This window comes from Oncorhynchus kisutch, linkage group LG7, assembly GCF_002021735.2.
Source record: "Oncorhynchus kisutch isolate 150728-3 linkage group LG7, Okis_V2, whole genome shotgun sequence".
Lineage (NCBI taxonomy): Eukaryota > Metazoa > Chordata > Actinopteri > Salmoniformes > Salmonidae > Oncorhynchus > Oncorhynchus kisutch.
The window spans coordinates 27,820,968-27,842,929 of NC_034180.2; the positions used below are offsets into that span (position 1 = coordinate 27,820,968).

Consider the following 21,962-nt stretch of genomic DNA (forward strand, 5'->3'; position numbering starts at 1 on the left):
AAGGAGCTCATCCTCAGGTCTGAGGCTTTGCTCCGCTTTTAAAAAGCAATAACAGAACAAGAGAAAGGAACATGGCAAAAAGTAGTGGGTTGAGGAGATGTCTTCTTCAATTTTGTACATTCAGACAAAATCAGTTGCATTTGGCCTGCTTAGGGGCAGAAGGTGAGGGAAACACGCCCCAGCAGTGCAATTATTCTACTCTGGCACAACAACAGATAGCAAAAAGAGCATCAAAAGGTTTCCTTAAGCCACAGCCTTCCCCCAGGGAAAAAGCACAACCTGTGTGAATACCATAGCTGGATGTTTGGTTTGGACTGTCTGTCTCTATGGCTACACGTTTATGGGGCGAGCGGGTGAGGGGTTTTATTTTCTGAACTTGTCTTGTGCTATACCCCTTTCAACCTATTTGTGGAATTTTTTAAATAGGCTAATGACTAATAATATAATGAAGCAATAAGGCATGACAACCCAGGGATTATTGTGAATAACACAGCAGGCCTGTACTAAACAATTAACACACTCAAAATGAATCATTTAAGTGAACATTGAAACAAATCATCAAATAAAATTGTATTTGTCACTTACACATGGTTAGTAGATGTTAATGTGAGTGTAGCGAAATGCTTGTTCTTCTAGTTCTGACAGTGCAGTAATATCTAACAAGTGATCTAACAATTCCCCAACAACTACCTGATACACACAAATCGAAAGGGGTGAATGAGAATATGTACATGTAAGTATATGGATGAGCGATGGCTGAGCTGCAGTAGGCAAGGTGCAATGGATGGTATAAAGTACAGTATATACATGTGATATGAGTAATGTAAGATATGTAAACATTATTAAAGTGGCATTATTTAGAGTGGCATTGTATAAAGTTACTAGTGATCAATTTATTAAAGTGGCCAGTGATTGGGTCTCAATGTAGGCAGCAGCCTCTCTGAGTTAGTGATTGCTGTTGAGCAGTCTGATGGCCTTGAGATAGAAGCTGTTTTTCAGTCTCTCAGCCCCAGCTTTGATGCACCTGTACTGACCTCGCCTTCTGGATGGTAGCAGTGTAAACAGGCAGTGGCTCAGGTGGTTGATGATCTTTTTGGCCTTCCTGTGACATCGGGTGCTGTAGGTGTCATGGAGGGCAGGTAGTTTGCTCCCAGTGATGCATTGTGCAGCCCACACCACCCTCTGGAGAGACTTTTTTTAAATAGTATTTTTTAAACTTTTATTTAACTAGGCAAGTCAGCTAAGAACAAATTTTTATTTTCAATGACAGCCTAGGAACAGTGGGTTAACTGACGTGTTCAGGGGCAGAAGGACAGATTTTCACATTGTCAGCGCAGGGATCCAATGTTGCAACCTTTTGGTTACTAGTCCAACGCTCTAACCACTAGGCTACCTGCTTCCCCTGCCGCTGTTGCGCCTTCTTCACCACACTGTTTGTGTGGGTGAACCATTTCAGTTTGTCTGTGATGTGTACGCGAGGAAGTTATTTTGAGCTTGTGTCAATTTACCAGGAGGGCAATGTATGCCAAACAAAATCCATTGATTTCAAAGTTTAACAAACCATATAACTCTATGCACAAGGACTACTTATAACAATTTACACAGAACATTTTACAAATTTTTTAAAATTTGAAGAGCAGTGCAGACGCAAAGTTTGGTAACAGAATGATGGAACCAACAGCACAAACCGTCATACAAGCTTTGCATCTGAGCTGTACTTCAAGGACATTTGTTTTTGTAAAATGTTCTGTGTAAATTGTTAAAAGTAGTCCTTGTGCATAGAGTTGTACGGTTTGTTAAACTTTGAAATCAATGGAAATTTATTGGCATACATCTTAAAGTGAACAATCTGAAATATCAGCGTAATTCAGTTACTGTGGAATTGCAGTGGGGAAAACTGAAGGGGTCATTAACTAATTCAGCCAAAGAGTTTGGGATGGCCGTCTTTGGTTGACTTTCTCATCACAACACATGCACAATCAGCATCTCCACATTTGGTTGATCAACAAACAGTCCTACAGAAAACGCTCAACTGCAAATCTATTAGTTATATTGTAGTATAACATGTTATCAGCTCATCTGTAGACCCGGACATATGTATATATATATATATATACATAGGAGAGCTATATATATATGTTTTTTTTATATATATATTACCGAGCAGTGCTCATTGTAATAAATGTTTTATTTTAAATCAGGCACCCCACAGGATAGCTTCATTCATAAAGGTCCTTTCATCCAGGAAGTGCTTGCTCACATGAGTTTTTGTGTATATGTCGAACTGCTGCTGTGACTGGTTGCTATGCTGTACACATATTCAGAGTAAACGAAATATAGATAACATTATCCGATTATGCATTTAGTAACTGTTTATGTCTATAGAAATATTGCATAAAGAAAATGAAAGTAGTCGCGTTGATAAGGTAAACCTAAATCATTGCTGTCACAGCTCTCCTGTTCTATCTACGTTTTCTAGCTAGCTATCTGAGAAGGATGTTTTGCATGCTAACTAGATAGATATATCCTGTACTTTGTTATTTCGTTTAAGATGACGTGTGGGGGAAATAGCATGCATCGTTATTAGTTACAGAAATAAAAGTTCATAACATTCTGAATACATGCAAGTAAGAGGAACTTGCATGTCAGTATAGAACTAAAGGAAATCACCCTAATATTCGTATGTTTCTGATCATAGTGACAGTGATACGGCTATTTACATAGTTGCACCTTCATGTAGTGAATGCATTCATCCCTCTGACTGTATTGTTGCAGTGGGGGCAAAGACAGCTGTTATAACATGATGCAATGTGTTGCTGCTGGGCACCAGATAGTAGCGCTGGCCAACCTGCGTCCTGCTAACAAGGGTGAGATGTCTACCTGTTTTTCCTCCTGTATGTGTGGGTACTTAAAACAACATTCAAATATTGGTCAATGTTTCCCCTAAGAGATGTGCCTTGCCAAAGTGGAAGAGTAATACTGTAAATGAATGAACTTCTGTTATCCATCCACTGTGTTAGATGAGTTGGACAGCTACATGTATCAGACGGTGGGGCACCAGGCCATAGACCTGTATGCTGAGGCTATGGATCTGCCCCTGTACCGACGCACCATCCAGGGCTCCAGCCTCGACACTGGGAGAAACTACAGCCAGACAGAGGGAGACGAAGTGGAAGACCTCTACCACCTACTGAACATGGTTCAGGTAAATCTCAACATGGAGGAAGGAGTGAGTGGTGACTTGGGGACAGATAAGAGGAGTTGCATTGCTAGTGTTTTAGCAAGATGAGGCAACAGCAAATTAGTTTGCTAAAGAGACTATAAGACCAACCTATTTACTCTGCAATCAATTCTTAGAAGTAGCCTGTCTGTTGATATCAAGGACCCCCTTTATACAATGCCATACAGTCTCATCAGACATACTCGTGACTACACTTCAAGGTTCAGAGAGAGCTATGCTAAGCTACATGACATTTGTCACAGTCTATGAGCCAACTATCAGCCTATCATCACTCTCTGGTATAGGGAGGTTATCTGATGGTAGTGGTGTGGTATAGGGAGGTTATCTAACGGTAGTGGTGTGGTACAGGGAGATTATCTGACGGTAGTGGTGTGGTATAGGGAGGTTATCTGACGGTAGTGGTGTGGTATAGGGAGGTTATCTAATGGTAGTGGTGTGGTATAGGGAGGTTATCTAATTGTAGTGGTGTGGTATAGGGAGGTTATCTAATGGTAGTGGTGTGGTATAGGGAGGTTATCTAATTGTAGTGGTGTGGTATAGGGAGGTTATCTAATGGTAGTGGTGTGGTATAGGGAGGTTATCTGATGGTAGTGGTGTGGTATAGGGAGGTTATCTAATGGTATAGGGAGGTTATCTGACGGTAGTGGTGTGGTATAGGGAGGTTATCTGATGGTAGTGGTGTGGTATAGGGAGGTTATCTAATGGTAGTAGTGTGGTATAGGGAGGTTATCTGACGGTAGTGGTGTGGTATAGGGAGGTTATCTGATGGTAGTGGTGTGGTACAGGGAGGTTATCTAACGGTAGTGGTGTGGTATAGGGAGGTTATCTAATTGTAGTTGTGTGGTATAGGGAGGTTATCTAATTGTAGTGGTGTGGTATATGGAGGTTATCTGACGGTAGTGGTGTGTTATAGGGAGGTTATCTAATTGTAGTGGTGTGGTATAGGGAGGTTATCTAACGGTAGTGGTGTGGTATAGGGAGGTTATCTAATTGTAGTGGTGTGGTATAGGGAGGTTATCTAATGGTAGTGGTGTGGTATAGGGAGGTTATCTGACGGTAGTGGTGTGGTATAGGGAGGTTATCTGATGGTGTGGTATAGGGAGGTTATCTAATGGTAGTGGTGTGGTATAGGGAGGTTATCTGACGGTAGTGGTGTGGTATAGGGAGGTTATCTGATGGTAGTGGTGTGGTACAGGGAGGTTATCTAACGGTAGTGGTGTGGTAAGGGAGGTTATATAATTGTAGTTGTGTGGTATAGGGAGGTTATTTAATTGTAGTGGTGTGGCATATGGAGGTTATCTAACGGTAGTGGTGTGGTATAGGGAGATTATCTAACGGTACTGGTGTGGTATAGGGAGGTTATATAATTGTAGTGGTGTGGTATAGGGAGGTTATCTAATGGTAGTGGTGTGGTATATGGAGGTTATCTAATGGTACTGGTGTGTTATAGGGAGGTTATCTAATTGTGTTGTGGAATAGGTAGGTTATCTGATGGTGTGGTGTGGTACAGGCAGGTTATCTAATTGTGTTGTGGTGTGCTATAGGGAGATTATCTAATTGTGTTGTGGTGTGCTATAGGGAGGTTATCTAATGGTACTGGTGTGTGGCAGGCAGGTTATCTAATTGTGTTGTGGTATAGGGAGGTTATCTGATGGTAGTGGTGTGGTACAGGCAGGTTATCTAATTGTGTTGTGGTATAGGGAGGTTATCTGATGGTGTGGTACAGACAGGTTATCTAATTGTGTTGTGGTATAGGGAGGTTATCTGACGGTAGTGGTGTGTTATAGGGAGGTTATCTAATGGTAGTGGTGTGGTACAGGCAGGTTATCTAATTGTGTTGTGGTGTGCTATAGGCAGACTATCTGATGGTGGTGGTGTGGTACAGGCAGGTTATCTAATTGTGTTGTGGCATAGGGAGGTTATCTGATGGTAGTGGTGTGGTACAGGCAGGTTATCTAATTGTGTTGTGGTATAGGGAGGTTATCTGATGGTAGTGGTGTGGTACAGGCAGGTTATCTAATTGTGTTATGGCATAGGGAGGTTATCTGATGGTAGTGGTGTGGTACAGGCAGGTTATCTAATTGTGTTGTGGTATAGGGAGGTTATCTGATGGTAGTGGTGTGGTACAGGCAGGTTATCTAATTGTGTTGTGGTATTGGGAGGTTATCTGATGGTAGTGGTGTGGTACAGGCAGGTTATCTAATTGTGTTGTGGTATAGGGAGGTTATCTGATGGTAGTGGTGTGGTACAGGCAGGTTATCTAATTGTGTTGTGGCATAGGGAGGTTATCTGATGGTAGTGGTGTGGTACAGGCAGGTTATCTAATTGTGTTGTGGTATAGGGAGATTATCTGATGGTAGTGGTGTGGTACGGGCAGGTTATCTAATTGTGTTGTGGTATAGGTAGGTTATCTGACGGACGGTAGTGTTGTGGTATAGGGAGGTTATCTAATTGTGTTGTGGTACAGGCAGGTTATCTAATTGTGGTGTGGTGTGGCATAGGGAGATTATCTGACGGTCGTGGTGTGGTATAGGTAAGTTATCTGATGGTGTGGTGTGGTACAGGCAGGTTATCTAATTGTGTTGTGGTGTGCTATAGGTAGATTATCTGACGGATGGTAGTCCGGGGTTGCAAGTGTGTTTAACACACTCCTGGCAGATAAAGCTTACCTGACAGGAGAAAGCTACCTGGACACACAGTCACTCTTCAGGAGAAAAGCTCTCCCCCTGTCAGCACAAACAGCCTGTCTACGTGTACTTGATCCAACGTAGCTAACACCTTTTTCTCTTGCCAATCTCACACGCACAAGAGCAGCATCAAATGTATAGGGGCTTGCTTTCTGGTTTCTGTTTCTCTCTCTCTGTCTCTCTCTCTCTCTCTCCCTCACTCAGTCTCTCTCTCTCTGTCTCTCTCTCTCTGTCTCTCTCTCTCCCTCGCTCTGTCTCTCTCTCTCTCTCTCTCTCTCTCTCTCTGTCTCTCTGTGTGTGTCTCTCTCTCTCGCTCAGTCTCTCTGTGTGTCTCTCTCTCTCTCTGTCTCTGTCTGTCTCTTGCTCTCTCTCTCTCTTTATATACATATATATTTTATTTTGACTATTTTCTAAATTGTAGAATAGTAGGGAAGACATCAAAACTATGAAATAACGCTTATGGAATCATGTAGTAACCAATTTTTTTTAAACAAATCCAAATGTATTTCATATTTGAGATTCTTCAAAGTAGCCACCCTTTGCCGTCTTTGCACACTCTTGGCATTCTCTCAACCAGCTTTACCTGCAATGTTTTTTCAAGAGTCTTGAAGGAGTTCCCACATATGCTGACACCCCTGTTTTTAATACCTTTCAATATGTCACTTTGTGAGGATAACTGCTCTGAGCCGTTTTCCCCAAAACAATATAAATTGGAGAACACATTGGGAGGGATCTTAGACCATTCCTCCATTCAGAATCCTTCAGAATCCTTCTAGATCCTTAATATCCTTAGTTTGTGCTTATGGACTGCGCTCTTCATTTCAAACCACAGGTTTTCAATGGGTTTCAAGTCCGGAGACTGAAATGGCCTTTGCAAAATGTTGATTTTGTAGCCAATTAAACATTTCTTTGTGGATTTTGATGTGTGCTTGGGTTTATTGTCTTGTTGGAAGTTCCACGTGTGACAAATTTTCAACCTCCTGACAGAGGCGACCAGGTTTTTGGCAAAAATATGCTGGTACTGGCCTGGGTAAAGTTCATGATGCCGTTGACCTTAACAAGGGCCCCAGGACCAGTGGAATCAAAATAGCACCATAACATCAAAGATCCACCATAGTTTTCAGTAGGTATGGGGGTTATTTTCAATTTATGCATTCATTACGACATCAAACCCACCACTGGTGTGCTTGACCAAAGAGCTCTATTTTCTTTCTCGCTCTATCTCAGTGTCATTATTCTCACAAGGGGAGGGTACTATACTTTTGAAAAAAGGGGTGTTAGTAAGTTGACCCCTATCTGTTTACATTTACATTTATTTTATTAATTGTTTAAAAAAATCTCTTTCTCTGAGCAATTTTAGAAAATAATATATACATTAAAAAAAAAGAGTATACAATATTGGTCAGTATTTGCATGATTTATTTTATACATTCTTTTTTGCTCATCTTTATCAAACAATAGTGTCAATAATTATGGACCCCATTGTATGTGTCATAGTCTTTACACCCCTCACCCTACTCTTTACACCCCTCACCCTATTCTGTCCCTGGTCTGTGATGGCTGGCTCTGGGGTTTTGCTCATTTCCTATTTCCAGGGCAGGGCTGACGTGACCCCGTCCCTTGTTAGGGCCAAAGGCCAGGCCAACAGGGCCCAGCAGACAGCCAGTCCTCACTGTGTTTACCTCTCTCACAGTTAACCATGGAGGGCACAGACCTGCAACCTAGAGCCCAACCGATATATTGGTTCACCGATATTATTGGCTGATATAGACCTTTTACAGATATATTGGTACCAGATGATAATTTGATAAATAAGATGAAAAAAGGGAATTACATGCTGATCTGAACACTTGTGGTCATTCTCTTTGTGTCATTGTTGTCACAAAGTATGAAATCAACATTTGAAGCTTAGTTATTGTTCAAATGCTCTTCTGGATGGCAATTAATTAGAATTCAGTTGTGGAAAAATGACACTTTTTCATTTCCTCGCTGTAAAACAGTATATCGGCAGATACAGTGCCATGAAAAATTATTCTTCACATTTCTTCACATTCACATTCTTCACATTTCATTGTGTTACAAAGTAGGATTAAATGATTTAATTGAATAAAAACACAAAAAGCTTTAATGTCAAAGTGGAAGTTTTTGACAAATAAAAAATTCAGAACTAGAATATAGTTGTTGCGTAAATATTCAGCCCCTTTGTTTATGCAAACATACATTAGTTCAGGAGTATAATCTGGCTGAACAAATCGCATAATAAATGACATGTACTCACTGTGTGTGAAATAATACGTGTTGGCATGATTTTTGAACATCTGTAAGGTCCCTCAGTCAAGTATTGAATTTCAAGCACAGATTAAACTACAAAGACCAGGGAGCTTTTTGAAAGCCTCATGAAGAAGGGCAGTGATTGGTAGATGGGTAACAATAACAAATCAGACATTTGAGTATCTCGTTAAGCATGGTCAAGTTAATAATTACGCTGTGGATTATATATTAAATCACCCAAACACATCAAAGATGCAGTCGTCCTTCTGAACTGAGCTGCAGTACAGGAATGAATGTTACCATGAGGCAATTGGTGATTTTCAAAACAGCTACAGGGTTTGTGATGGTAGAAAACTGAGTATGGATCAACAACATTGTAGTGACTCCACAATAATGACCTAAATGACAGAGTGGAAAGAAGAATACAAATATACAGAATTTGCAAGTTGCTGTATATCAGTATCGTTAAGTTTTGTCTTTAAGTAAAGAGCAATACTGACTCTCCATGCAATTTTTCTTCAGAAATATGTTTTCTAATTGGGGTGGTTTGTTATCGCACCCTATTATAAGATTTACATTGATAATCAGATACATTTGTTTAGTTAGTGAATTTTCTGTATCCAGCCTATATTTTTGAAGTATTTCTCTGTATGTCAGTTATGGGTTCTGTGAAAGTACAATCGCTTCCTCTTGAATATCCAGTTGATTCAAAGGTGTGTTTTTTATTCACCTTAGGTTTAGTGCTGATTGTGTTGCAGCGAAGAGGAGTCCGATAATTAGCTGTTAAATCACCCTCACAGGAAAAGAGCAGTTTTAGCATATAAAATGTGTTCTGTTTTGGAAGTGTGATATTTTGAAAGATTCATCCTAGCAGTTTGAATTAATTAGATGTTATTAAAATCTATTTGGCAAATGACACTTGAACATAGATGAAAGCATTTTTTTTTTTAACTGTGATGAATCTGAGTAAATCTGTTTTTCTTCCTCCCTCTTCTCTTTAAATCCTTGAAGTTCCACAACTCTGCTCATAACATGAGCCAACAGTGCCACCTATGGACCAATCCCATGCTTTGCCTAACCAAACCAAACTCACAACTCCCTTCGGTCTCTCACATGGGATAATTTTCAGTGGAAACATTGTCAATGGGAGAAAAATGCCCAATTATGATATCCCCCCCCAACCCCAACAGTGGTGATAATCGCAGAGTGACAATGTGCCCTCTTGCCTAGCCCCCCTGATGCGCGTCTGTGTATGGTCCGCTCTCTGTGAAGTGTGTAACCCGATAGACACGCGAGCCATAACATACCCCGGCCCATCCTGCCATGGCTTTGATCTTTGAACCTGGCCTTTGAGGAGGAAAAATAACTGTCTTCTCAGAGGCAGAGGGGATCTTTCACTCCGTCCTCAGCGTGTGTGTGTGTGTGTGTGTGTGTGCTGATTATAAAGCTGTCTGACGCCCACAGATCTGATGGCTCCTTTCCCCTGCCCTGCCTAGCATATGTCTCATAAATCAGACCACAGATTGAATGTCAGCATGTCACTCTCTATCTTATATCTCACCGTGAGGGGTTCAGTGTTTTGAGAGGAAATCGTTTTGATGTCAAAATGTCTGTTCAGTTTAGAACTAAACATTTCAAATCCATAACTTGTATAATGCATGGATGATGTTTCCATACGTTTTTCTGTAATATTCTTGTCCAGTAAATGGATGGAGCATACAGTATTAATAACATACAATCAGGTGAAGTTATGATTCTTCTCCATTCATTTCTGTAACCAGAGCTGTTGCCCTGGCCTCACCTTCGCCTGTCCTCCTGTCCTGTACATCAATACTGTACATGCTGTGGAGGGCGGTTGGCTTGGCCATGCTGCCGTGATTAAGATCAACAGTGTCAGCCACCCCTGGCTGAAACGCCTAACCCCCCACCCCCCACCCCACCCCCTCCCTGCAGGCCTGGGGAAAGGTTCATATTAGTCATCTCACATCCCTCAAGTTCTTCATCCCCTCTTTTCTGCTCTGACACACTGGCTCTTTATGCCTGGTGACACTGTGCGAGAGAACAGGAGAGGAGGAGGAGGAGGATGAGGAGAGGGAGGCAGGGAGAGTGTCCCTTGAAGGATAGGTCAGAGGCCCCAGGTTACGTAATAGTATGTTTCTATCTTCATCCTCCACACATGGTGCTATAAGCATTAGCTTCTATCTCTAATATCCTGGCTTTTTCAAACTTCACATACTGCAGTCTGCACAGGAATGAAGACTATTTCCCCTCAATCCCCTTGCAACTAGATAATTTTTTGCAATAAAATTAATATTTATACTTTTTAAATTATATAAATGAAAAGGGTGTTACTCTATCTCTGTTTTTATGTTAGTTCTCTTGACAGCACATTTAAAGCATAATTGGTTTCTCTCCACTAGTATGTTAAGGAAACAAAAATGTGAAGAACTTGGATAGAAATAGAACGATTGTCACGTTCTGATCTTTATTTCCTTTGTTTTGTCTTTATTTAGTATGGTCAGGGAATGAGTTGGGGTGGGCAGTCTATGTGTGTTTTTCTATGTTGGGGTTTTTAGTTCAGCCTAGTATGTTTCTCAATCAGAGGAAGGTGTCGTTAGTTGTCTCTGATTGAGAATCATACTTAGGTAGCCTGGGTTTCACTTTTGAGTTGTGGGTGTTTGTTTCCGTGTGAGTGTTTGTTGCCACACGGTACTGTTTCGGTTTCGTTCGTTTCACGTTTATTGTTTTGTAGTGTTCAGTTTATGTCTTTAAATAAACATTATGGACACTTACCACGCTGCGCATTGGTCCCCCGATCCTTCTCGCCACTCCTCCTCAGTAGAGGAGGAAGAATGCCGTTACAAAGATGTCAACTGCAGTTCAATGACCCTGCGACCTCTGAACTAATCAGTAAAAACAAAAGGTTCCAGCTCATTAGGCTGATGTGGAACAATAGACGATATTAATACCTAGGCTTTTCATTATGAACCGTCTAATTAGCAGCAACATTTCTGTCACATTCCTGCCCTGGCTCTGTGTTGGATGAAATGTTACATTCAGATCTTATTTCCTGCCATGTAATTAATCAGGCTTTTCAGGAACACAATGCTTTCAAACATGGTTATTACTGAGTGATAGCCTATCCCAGGGCGGAGTAGGCTACTTTTTTCCTTCCCTTTTTATCAAGCCAAATGCTCAAGATGTCACGGAAAAATACTGGAGAGCGCCAGGCTCCAGTCCCCTTTGGCCTTTGTAGATGTTCAAACATTCCCTTCTGTTGGTGCGTGTTAAAACACCACATTTCTTGCGAGATAATCCCTGTGTTAAACACACAGACACACTCCCCATCCCAGCGTCACCCTCCACTCCATTATCGACAGCAGCCGACTGGGCTGGGCCCTCCGAGATTGGAGGGGGGAGTCGACCGTACGTCCACAAGTCCAAACATAATTTTTCTCTGTTTTACCCCTCTCTCTCTCTCTTTCTCTCTTCTTTTTCTCTTCATATCTGGATTCTATTGTGTTGTCGTCATAGCCTTTTCAGAAGCCTTTAGAAGCCTGGTGTTGCGTTGCTGCAGGTGCCGTAGTGGAGAGGTCCTGCTGTGAGGTGTAGAAGAGAGGAGAGAAGGAGGAGAGGAAAGAAGAATGGAACAGGCGGAAGAGTCTGGTGTTTAACTTGGAGCCCTGTGTTATCGATTAGGGGCCAAAGTGTTAGGAGTCAGTCGCTACAAAGCACAGCGGTGTGTTGTGAGGGTAGAAAATCAAACACACCCCTACATCCTTACCAGCACAGTGGCGTGTTAGGCACATGGGGGCTCAAAGAAAATGGATTTCTTTAAAAAGCTGCTTAATGCATAAATCACGACTGGTGAGGTCACAGAGAGTCTTTATGAGATAGGATCAATAAGAAGACTAATGTGAGAGTCCTGTACCTGTGATGTGGGGCAAAGATGCATTTTCTTCCCCTTTCTCAGAGGTATAATTAGTGGTGTGGTAGAAGCATTAACAATGGATAATGCTCTTCAAAAGTTAATTGATATATCCCAATTAGTTTCATGCTTTTTTCAGGACAAGTGTAGGCTGGCTGTGTGTCTAGTCTAGCTTGTCTCGTGTTCTTCTAATGAGGCTACTAGCATTGCCTAGATTCCTGTTAAACTAGAGTACAGCCAGGCACTCACTGCCTCGGTCTCCTTCTAGCTGTGATAACCCATTGTGATCTTTTCCTTTGGTCTGAGACTGACTGCTGACTGGAACAGTGACAGTCAGTGGGGTGAGATTGTGGGTTGTTATGCACACGAGGAAGGATAGCATTACCGTTGAGATAATGGGCGTCTGTATTGTTCTCGCCCCTGTGTGGAAGTGGCGGGACAGGATCTATTAGAACCAGGCATGTTTCCCTCAGACCCAACCGACATAGCTAACGGAACAGTCAGTCCCACACAAACATTAGATAAAGAGCCTAGCCTGAAGCCTTTGTAATTTGTTTGTATTTTTCTGCTTAATGTACTTTGCTCAATCTTGTTTAGTGATGATGGAAACAGATAGCCTTATCTTGGCTTGCCAAGGGCAGGAGCTGCTAAGGCTGGTTGGGTGAACATAGTTCCAAATGGAGGATTTTCCCCCCTGGCCACAGAGATGGATTGTAGACATAGCTCAGAGTTATTTGCATCAGATTGCTCAGGACTAGGCTAATATTTTCTTTTGGGCACTCTGTTTAAGAGTGGATGTTACACTTACTTTCATGGATAGTGTGTGTGTGTGTGTGTGTGTGTGTGAGTAGACTGTGAGTCACTCACACATGGTGTTCTGAGTTGTTTGATTGGTTAAACCACCAGGGAGTCTGAGAGTTGATCATTTTCTGTTGCTTTTTTCACTACCCTTTTCTCCAGTTTCCCTCTGAGATCCACTGATAAAAGGAGAGTTAATCACCCTCGTGAAAAGTTATGAGCCATTAGCATAAATCAGACCCTCATTGCTTCATTATCAGTTCTCAGCCATTTCAACAATTTGACGAGAGATCTGGCAAAATAATAAAAAGTCATTGGAACAGAGACCGTCCGTCTAAAACAACAGCCGTTTCACACAGATACAAAAACACTCAGAGGCTCCTTAGCCCAGAGTGGTCGGCGAGCACCCTGTTGTGAAGAAGTCATTCACCTTTTTATAGCTAGCTGCCTGTCGTCGGTCAGGCCCAGAAGTGTCTCAGTCTGCCTTTCCCTCCTCCCTCCCTCTTGTCTGACCGACCCGGTGGCTGAGGGTCAGTCGAATAGCTCTTAGTCAGTCAAATCCCACCAACCATCTCCCCGAAAATAAAGCAGACTTTGACTTTTATGTTTTGTTTTGCAAAGCATTCCCTGAAATAAATATTTGTGGCAGCCCCCGTGCCTCCTGCAGCTAAAGCCATAACCAGCAGAAGAAAAACACTGTCTGGAGTCTGGAGTGTGTAAAACCTGCATCACAGTCATATTTCCCCCCTCTCTCTCTGAAGAGGGAGGGGGCTGGGAGACTACCACGATGTCTGAGGCCCAGAACGTGAAGGGAGGACAAGTGGTCCCGAGATGTTTGGTTGTATCCTGACTGAGTTTTTTCCCAATTGACAACCTCAGCAAGAAAGCATTTGCATCTTGGAGGGGAGCCGGATGGAGAGGAGCACGTGAAGGCTTGTTGTTGAGTGACACCGGTTGCCATGGTGCGTTATGATTCTTTATGAACCCTCCTGCAATCTCGCTGGCTGGAAGCTTCCCAGATATCCGTCTCCCTGTCTTGGGGGTTTCAGACAGTCCCACCTCACCTCAGCCAACTGAGAATGTTTCAGTGACAGAGGAAGGATTAAGGTTTGTTTTATGCCCTACGGAAAAGGAGAGTCACGTCAGGCATTTGTTTATCAGGGCATGTTGTCCTGATTCTTTCTGGAGGGATGCAGATGGAGATGCAGGCTGTCTGGAACGGGTTGCAACATATCCTGTGTTGACCTGAAAATTCTCCATTTTGATCTCTTATTCGTGAATTGCAAGGATTCATAAAAAAAAGAGTTGATAAACCCCTATACCTTTTCCCACAGCTTGCTTCCCAGCGTTTAGTTAGTTTTCCATGCATGTTGATATGGAAACCCTTCTTGGCCCTGTTTGCTGCTGAATCCAAGGCTTTGTGCTTGGTTTGGCTCAGGCTCTCTGCCTGCCTGCCTGCCTGGCTGTCTGACGTCTGGGCCTCTGTTTACGTAACCATATATATTTAAGAGGAAACTCGTGAAACGTTAATCTCTCTACTTTTTAACCCTGATGAAATTCTACGTTTTCCAGCTGTGCGGTGTGGCATATTTATGCACCGGCCCTATCGGTGAACACAGCTCTGTCACTGTTAATGAATCACAGCACTGCGAGTGTGTGTGTGTGTGTGTGTGTGTGTGTGTGTGTGTGTGTGTGTGTGTGTGTGTGTGTGTGTGTGTGTGTGTGTGTGTGTGTGTGTGTGTGTGTGTGTGTGTGTGTGTGTGTGTGTGTGTGTGTGTGTGTGTGTGTGCGTGCACTGCAGGCTAGAAGACTCAACAGTAACAAGCTGAAATGGCCCTCCTAAAAAGCTCTCCCCTGTCTACAAACACCTCAGTGTGAATGTGTTGAGAGTGAAGTGTTGCGTCTTCTTTTCCTCCAGAATCCAGCCCATAACAGTCTGGTCATCGTTCTGAGGCTGATAGGCGTCACTCATTGTGGTGACAGTGACGAGACAATGGACGATGTCATATCCCTCTATTCAGACCACACCTGGCATTAGAGACCTCTCTGAGGACCATAGTTCCCCCTCTTATGAAACTCACTGACTCACTCTGTCCCACATCGTCCCTGGGACTCGCCTGGACCGTGTACAAGGCCAGGCTATATGAACATATAGTTTTTTTTCATCCGTTCTTTTCTTTACTGTTGAGGAATGACGCATGGTGTGTCATGGAGGGAACACAACCGTGAACACAAAGGAAGGGCCTGTCTGTCAACAGCTGCTCCTAACAGCCAGCTTCTCCAATTTACAGAAGGGAACATCTCAGAGTCTGAACCACTGAAAAGGTTTTAGTTTGAGTATGTTTTACGAAGATGTTCACAAAGACAGTATTCCCTATGGACAGCTTTTTAGTTATTATTGTTTTGTTGGTCCACATTTGGGATGATAAACCTCACCACCGTGCATATTGTGGTTGTTAGTATTTGTGCAAATGTTCTTGTTGGTATACCATATTATACACCCAAATCAGGGTCAAGGTTTTAGTCTTCCATGCCCATATTGTTTCAAGTTTTAATGTCACATGTACTAGTACAGTGAAATGCCTTTCTTGCAGCTCTAACCTCAACAATGCAGTAATCAATAATGTAATACTAAAAATAACAAGGTAGAACAAAAACACACGATATAAACATAAGAGATAAGAACATAATAAAGTAAGTAAGCACCGTCGATAAATCCACGATAATTGAGAATTTCAATAAGCATTTTTCTACGGCTGGCCATGCTTTCTACCTGTCCACCCCTACCCTGGTCAACACCGCACTCCCCCACAGCAACTTGCCCAAGTCTCCCCTATTTCTCCTTCACCCAAATCCAGATAGCTGATGTTCTGAAAGAGCTGCAAAATATGGACCCCTACAAATCAGCAGGACTAGACAATCTGGATCCTCTCTTTCTAAAATGATCAGTTGACATTGTTACAACCCCTATTACCAGCCTGTTCAACCTCTTTCATATAGTCTGAGATCCACAAAGATTGGAAAGCTGCTGTGGTCATCCCCCTCTTCAAAGGGGGAGACACTCTAGACCCAAACTGCTACAGACATATATCTAGCCTACCCTGCCTTTCTAAGGTCTTTGAAAGCTAAGTTAACAAACAGATCACAGACCATTTCGAATCCCACCTTACCTTCTCTGCTATGTAATCTGCTTTCCTAGTTGGTCATGGGTGCACCTCAGCCACACTCAAGGTCCTAAACGATATCACAACCTCCATCGATAAGAGACAATAATGTGCAGCTGTATTCATAGACCTGGCCAAAGCTTTCGACTCTGTCAATCACCGCATTCTTATCGGCAGACTCAACAGCCTTGGTTTCTCAAATGACTGCCTCGCCTGGTTCACCAACTACTTCTCAGATAGAGTTCAGTGTGTCAAATCGGAGGGCCTGTTGTCCGCACCTTTGGCAGTCTCTATGGGGGTGCCACAGGGTAAAATTTTCAGGCCGACTCTTTTCTCTGTATACATCAATGATGTCGCTCTTGCTGCTGGTGATTCTCTGATCCACCTCTACGCAGACGATACCATTCTCTATACTTCTGGCTCTTCTTTGGACACTGTGTTAACTAACCTCCAGACAATCTTCAATGACATACAACTCTCCTTCCATGGTCTCCAACTGTTCTTAAATGCAAGTAAAACTAAATGCATGCTCTTCAACCAATCGCTACCAGCACCTGCCCGCCCATCCAGCATCACTACTCTGGACGGTTCTGACTTAGAATATGTGGACATCCACAAATACCTAGGTGTCTGGTTAGACTGTAAACTCTCCTTCCAGACTCACATTAAGCATCTCCAATCCAAAATTAAATCTAGAAACGGCTTCCTATTTCGCAAAAAAGCATCCTTCACTCATGCTGCCAAACATACCCTTGTAAAACTGACTATCCTACCAATCCTTGACATCGGCGATGTCATTTACAAAATAGCCTCCAACACTCTACTCAGCAAATTGGATGCGGTCTATCACAGTGCCATCCGTTTTGTCACCAAAGCCCCATAATCTACCCACCACTGTGACCTGTATGCTGTCGTTGGCTGGCCCTCGCTTCATATTCGTCACCAAACCCACTGGCTTCAGGTCATCTATACGTCTTTGCTAGGTAAATCCCCGCCTTATCTCAGCTCACTGGTCACCATAGCAGCACCCACCCGTAGCACCCGCTCCAACAGGTATATTTCACTAGTCACCCCCAAAGCCAATTCCTCCTTTGGCCGCCTTTCCTTGCAGTTCTCTGCTGCCAATGACTGGAACGAATTGCAAAAATCATTGAAGCTGGAGACTCATATCTCCCTCACTAACTTTAAGCACCAGCTGTCAGAGCAGCTCACAGATCACTGCACCTGTAAATAGCCCACCCAACTACCTCATTCCCATACTGTTATTATTATATATTTTTTGCTCCTTTGCACCCCAGTATCTCTACTTGCACATTCATCTTCTGCACATATATCACTCCAGTCTCTATCACTCCAGTGTTTAATTGCTAAATTGTCATTATTTCGCCACTGTGACCTATTTATTGCCTTTTCTCCCTTATCTTACCTCATTTGCACACACTGTATATATACTTTTTTTTCTATTGTGTTATTGATTGTATGTTTTTTTTATTCCATGTGTAAGTCTGTGCTGTTGTTTGTGTCGCACTGCTTTGCTTTATCTTGGCCAGGTCGCAGTTGTAAATGAGAACTTGTTCTCAACTAGCCTGTGACTGCATAGAGATGGTGCAAAAATGAGAATAGAATACAGTTGTTTCTGGCCCTGTCCTGAACCATCTGGCCTATCCTGTTACAGCCCACTGCTTTACACTTTAACCCAAACGGACGTTTCTCCTCACCTCCATCACAACCCAGAGAGCGCTGTAGATAGGTCACCTAGCTAGCCTAGCTGGGGTTGTGTTGTGTAGGGAGGGAATGGTAATGATGCAGATAACACAAATAAACAGCATAGCAATTTCCTCCATCCCACTGGAAGGCTCCTGTGACTGTCACATCCATGACCACAGAGGTGTCTGATCACACCCCTAACAAGGCCCCTGGAGGGTTGTCCCAAATTTGATTAAGCACAAATTGCTTGAACCCCACGCTTTTACACCCAGACCTCCAGCGCAGCACACATCGTCATAACAGAACAGGGGCCCCCTGTGTTACCCACGTGTAGCGGAGCACGGGAGAACAATCCCATTTCATTAGAACAGGCCCAGAGCAGAGCTGATATAATGGAGCCTGGGCCATTAAAACCATGTTGTGTCCAGTCACTCACTGATGGAACTATGGGGGGGGGGGTCCGTATGACAACAAGGACACGCCGGGGCACGTGATGTTACTGTACTATGTGCCCCTGAGCAAACTGTCATTCAAGGCACTTTAATTAATTGATTAGGTCGTCTTCCTGCCTAGTCGTGATATGAGGCTGGGGCAGTAACACTAACGTGCAAGAAGGCACATAAACACCGTGAGCCTGGAGAAAAGACTGACTGTGTAAATACCTGCTTCTGTATGGTATTACAGTAATAACTGTTTTCAGCTAATCGTTCAGTGCAAAGGCGAACTTGCTTTATTGAATACCAGATATCTAGTGATTTTATGATAGTTACTATGGTTAATGGCTAATAGTCTGAATCGGAGGACACAGGCCCTTTGGATTAGGCCTAATTTAGAAAAAAATCTCTCTGGAGTCTTGAGAATGTCATTAAGACTTCGTTTTGATCATCTACACAATCATTTAATGAGCGTTCTGATGTACTTAATGAATCTGTGAATGTTTAATATTTTATAGCTTCCTAATTGCCCTGTTTTCTATGAATGACTTTGGCCTATTAAATATGAATCCAGATGGAGTGATATGATGGATAACATAAAGTACCCTGTTTAAAATCTAAAATGGAAATGGATGGTCTGTTTTGATGTTCAGTAGAATACTGCTCTTACAGAATCAGGTTTCACTTTGTAAGGGGTAATGCTACGTAGTTTCAATCAAGTTCCAGACTTTGCTTGTGCATTTTGTCCCTTGCATTTATATAGAATTGTATTTGTGTCATTGATTCTTAGTAGTAGTAGTGGTTGTAGCAAACTTTATTATACCAGGGGGAAATTAGTTTTGCAGCCCTGTTACACTCAAGACACTACAGACAGAATTTGGGATAAAAGTTGGTCTGTTAATATTGATGCAAAACTTGATGAATAAGAATTCAGGAGAAGTGTTGACTCATCGAGCATTTAGTAGAAGGAGTAGATCAACAACGTGCTACGTGATAGGCTTGTCTCTGTCTTTCAGGTCATATCTCTGTATCTGCTCTTAGACTATAGGCCTAGCTATGCCTATGAATACAATTGAATTACACTCGGATGGTCCAACGTATGTATATATAATTACAATGTATATCACACACGCTGCATTGAAATAGAGTTTAATTAGTGTAGCACTTTTTGGGTGAAGCATGTCTGGCAGCCTTAATCTTCTGAGCCGTTTATAATTCAGCCCAGTCCATCCATTTTCATGGGGAATGTTTGGGGGGAGGTTTCCTTTAATGAATTTGACAATTAGTAACAGAAGTTAATGACTGTATGGGGCCTAGTACCCTGATGGACATGGCTGTGGGCCTGAATGTGCCTGTGATCCAAGCCATATATCCTAATTAAATGCCTTTAGTTTCTTTAGATTTTCGGAATAAGCAGAATACCCATGGCAAAGTCTAATGTCCAATAACTCATTTTAACTGAATGTGTATTAATTGTATTGCTATACGTTTTGACAGTCACAATAGGTTTATTGCGTTATAATTCCAATAGTAGGATATCTTTCTGGGAAAATATGTGCTGTAATTTATAGTACCTTTATTGTATATTCTACCCACAGTCCCAATGGGTAACACAATCCAAACATCCTTCAGCCAGATAGCACTTCAAGTTTTTAGCAAACATATAGTTCATGATCCATCTCACTCTCTTTTTCAGGTATTATCCAAGTATAAAATATTTAGTTAAGTATGTCAAGCAGCATGAAATCAGAGTTTGTGTTTTTATAGTGTCATGAATACATGGAACACTTCTGCAATATCCGTCTCTGTAGATGTATGTAGTCACACCCGCCTCACAATTATTCCCTCTGCCTGCTTTGCTTTCCCACAGCGGATGAGAAAGAATGTCTAGAATTTGCTCAATCCAAGTCGTTCAGTTTGTCCAGCGCAACGCTAGCTCCCTCTTATTCCTGGCAGTCTCGAAGATAGCTATAATGGCGGCAAAAGCAGAACGTCATCCAAAAAGAACTCTCTCCAGAGCTTTAAGTAAAGGTATTTTTTGCATAAGGTCTAGAGTTAGAGCCGGAGAGTCTACATTTAAAAAAGGGGGTGTGAGAGTTTGCTCTTCTCAATGTCCAGAATGGATTGCTAAAGTGGCTATTATTGCCTTTTTGTGATAATTATATCTGTGACGAACCTACGAGCCATGTAGTTAAAAGAAAGCCCACTTCATTGTTACTTGATGATTCCGGCCTCAGAGGGCCCACTTTTAATGTTATGTCTGCCTCTGGCTCCCTGAAGGACAGAGGGGAAAGGAGAGGCATTATACTGTGTTGTTTAATCAGGCCCTGCCAAGTTTACAGCTCAATGACCCAATCACATTGTCAACAGTTAGACACCCCTCGGAGACTGGCCTGTTCTCTACACACTTTTTCTCTTTCTCCCTCTTTCTCTCTCTCTCTTTCTCTCGTTCCATCTTTCTCTTTCTTCATCTTTCTCTCTCTCTCCCAAGCTTCGTTTGTCTCTTCAGGAACTGACATGTTTTTGAGGAAAAGGTTATCATGTCATTAGAAAACAGCCCTGTGGCCTACGTAGAGTAATAGGACAGTGCCTCCAGCCTCTTGGCTCTGTGCAGTGCTGCAATGTTATCAGTCTGGAGTAATTATTGTCACAGAACTCTGAATTTCCAGAAATTGAGTTGTATTCTACATTACATTTTACACTGACTATAGTGACTTGCTGTACTGTATGTGTTTGGGCCCATTTCACAGTGCAATGACACTCAGTAGGCAGTAAAGAATCCATCACACACATACCCTAGCCTATCCCTGTACTACCCTAGCCTATCCCTGTACTACCCTAGCCTATCCCTGTACTACCCTAGCCTATCCCTGTACTACCCTAGCCTATCCCTGTACTACCCTAGCCTATCCCTGTATTACCCTAGCCTATCCCTGTACTACCCTAGCCTATCCCTGTACTACCCTAGCCTATCCCTGTACTACCCTAGCCTATCCCTGTACTACCCTAGCCTATCCCTGTATTACCCTATCCTATCCCTGTATTACCCTAGCCTATCCCTGTACTACCCTAGCCTATCCCTGTACTACCCTAGCCTATCCCTGTACTACCCTAGCCTATCCCTGTATTACCCTAGCCTATCCCTGTACTACCCTAGCCTATCCCTGTACTACCCTAGCCTATCCCTGTACTACCCTAGCCTATCCCTGTACTACCCTAGCCTATCCCTGTACTACCCTAGCCTATCCCTGTACTACCCTAGCCTATCCCTGTACTACCCTAGCCTATCCCTGTACTACCCTATCCCTGTACTACCCTATCCCTGTACTACCCTATCCCTGTACTACCCTAGCCTATCCCTGTACTACCCTAGCCTGTCCCTGTACTACCCTAGCCTATCCCTGTACTACCCTAGCCTATCCCTGTACTACCCTAGCTTATCCCTGTACTACCCTAGCCAATCCCTGTACTACCCTATCCCTGTACTACCCTAGATTATCCCTGTACTACCCTAGCTTATCCATGTACTACCCTAGCTTATCCCTGTACTACCCTAGCCAATCCCTGTACTACCCTATCCCTGTACTACCCTAGATTATCCCTGTACTACCCTAGCTTATCCATGTACTACCCTAGCCTATCCCTGTACTACCCTAGCCTATCCCTGTACTACCCTAGCCTATCCCTGTATTACCCTAGCCTATCCCTGTACTACCCTAGCCAATCCCTGTA

At 42.8% G+C, this 21,962-nt stretch overlaps 1 protein-coding gene across 4 annotated transcripts in view; it reads left to right on the forward strand.

Annotated features, from left to right (window-relative positions):
* The first annotated feature begins 2,253 nt into the window (after positions 1 to 2,253).
* The window catches only part of dph6 (diphthamine biosynthesis 6), an 85,404-nt gene continuing 65,695 nt past the window's right edge, over positions 2,254 to 21,962 (forward strand). For 3 of the 4 annotated variants that reach the window (XM_031828788.1, XM_031828785.1, XM_031828787.1), the window contains exons 1-3: positions 2,254 to 2,426; positions 2,776 to 2,867; positions 3,021 to 3,205. In XM_031828788.1, the coding sequence (XP_031684648.1) occupies positions 2,404 to 2,426; positions 2,776 to 2,867; positions 3,021 to 3,205 (300 nt within the window). In that variant the 5' untranslated portion in view covers positions 2,254 to 2,403. The remainder of the gene's footprint in view (positions 2,427 to 2,775; positions 2,868 to 3,020; positions 3,206 to 21,962) is intronic. The other variant, XM_031828786.1, reaches the window with a different exon arrangement.